General features: G+C 39.2%; 1 protein-coding gene across 1 annotated transcript; it reads left to right on the top strand.

Annotated features, from left to right (window-relative positions):
• The first annotated feature begins 240 nt into the window (after nt 1-240).
• Nucleotides 241-1,135, top strand: LOC134746954 (ommochrome-binding protein-like). Its single transcript, XM_063681526.1, has one exon. It carries the CDS (start codon nt 269-271, stop codon nt 1,100-1,102), a length of 834 nt encoding a protein of 277 aa, XP_063537596.1. The 5' UTR covers nt 241-268; the 3' UTR covers nt 1,103-1,135.
• Nucleotides 1,136-1,611: the final 476 nt, after the last annotated feature.

The raw sequence follows: 1,611 nt of genomic DNA on the forward strand, positions 1-1,611 counted from the left end.
CACAAGCGTTTTTGCAAAATAAACTGTCACACCAACGCTACGTCGCAAGGGAAGTATTACCAATGAACATAATAGCAGTGACCACGTACTTACATCAAGACAAGCACAACTGCAATTGAAAATGTTGAACTAACGAAGGGACAGCCTATATCATCATATATTATCGTCTTCGAAGTATTAGCATCCAGAAGTGATAGTACTTCCAAAGTATATAAACATAAATCATTTTAAGTTACGCCGCTTTCATGAGTTCAACTCAAGTTCAGTAATGGAATTACTGCTCCTTATCATTCTTATAACAAACGCCGAAACAGTTAACAGAAACACAATAGAATATTTTCAAAAGCATCAATGCTATTTAAAAGATGTGTTAGCCAGCATGCACCACAGCCCAAACCAACTGGCCGTCGACAGGAAGACAAACACATTGTACTTCAGCTCTGATGTCGACGGTGAATACGTGCCTGTGATTCTCGATATTAACAGTAAAGACCTCAAGCTTATCAAAGGCGTTAAAGACGCTTATGCTATAGCCAGCAACAACATTGACGACGAGATATACTTCGGAGGAAGCAACGGCATCCACAGATACCGACCAGTCGATAAAACTCTTACGAGCTTAGCAATCACAAATTTAGATATCTGGTGGCTAAATTTCAAGAAAAACATTTATTTCATCCAGTTCCCTCATTTAAATGTGTACGTATACAAAGATAGGACGATTAAGGTAGTGCGCCAACTGAAAAATACGCAAGTGAATCAATTTGTTTTTGATAGAGAAGGGTACATTTTTTTTGTGAACGTGTCTGGGTTGTATGGTGTCAAGAAAATATCACACGAGCATATCTTATTGCGCGCTAAGCCTCAGTTTTTAGGCATGGCTTCGGATAATGAAGGCGCAGTGTTTGTGAGCAGTGACAGTGCTATATATATGGTGAATAAGACTGATCAGAAAGTTAAAAGAGTAGTGCGTGTCCCTGGAGTGATGGCCATGGCGTTTGATAATGAGAATCATTTGATCTACTCGAACGGTCAGGAGTTGGTGCGACTGTTGGCGGTGACTGAAACCAGTGAAGATGGTGACACATACTTTTGTAATTAAATCTTGGGATATGTAATTAAAAGTTGGATATAAAAACATTTAAAATGAAATCGTATAAGTATTAATACCTACTCGTAGTGATCTACGAGTCGTATTTACAATCTGCTCAATTTTGTTGACGTGAGAGCAAGTGCAAAACAAAAGTGGCTCTAATAGAATTCTTCTGAACTTGTTATCTATTAAAACCTACATTAAACTACTAACGCACTGAGTCAACTATACGTGATTCTTAATAGATTTAGCCAGAAAAATGTCGATCAGGTGATGATACCCGTCTCCTCTGTCACTGAACCCTATATTTGATCAAATAAGTTTTTCTTTTGGACACGTACCGCGATTGAAAGTCGTACGCCCTTACCGCTAAGCTACCAACGTTTTTGCGCGCAGAGTGTAGTATGTAGTAAATCCAACGATATATTATAGGGGTATATATACAAGCTTCGTGGGTGTCGAGCGATATTACCCGCGACGTTATTTACGACGGGCCGCATAATTGGACGCCGACAAGT

The sequence above is a fragment of the Cydia strobilella genome, chromosome 13 (genome assembly GCF_947568885.1).
Source record: "Cydia strobilella chromosome 13, ilCydStro3.1, whole genome shotgun sequence".
NCBI lineage: Eukaryota > Metazoa > Arthropoda > Insecta > Lepidoptera > Tortricidae > Cydia > Cydia strobilella.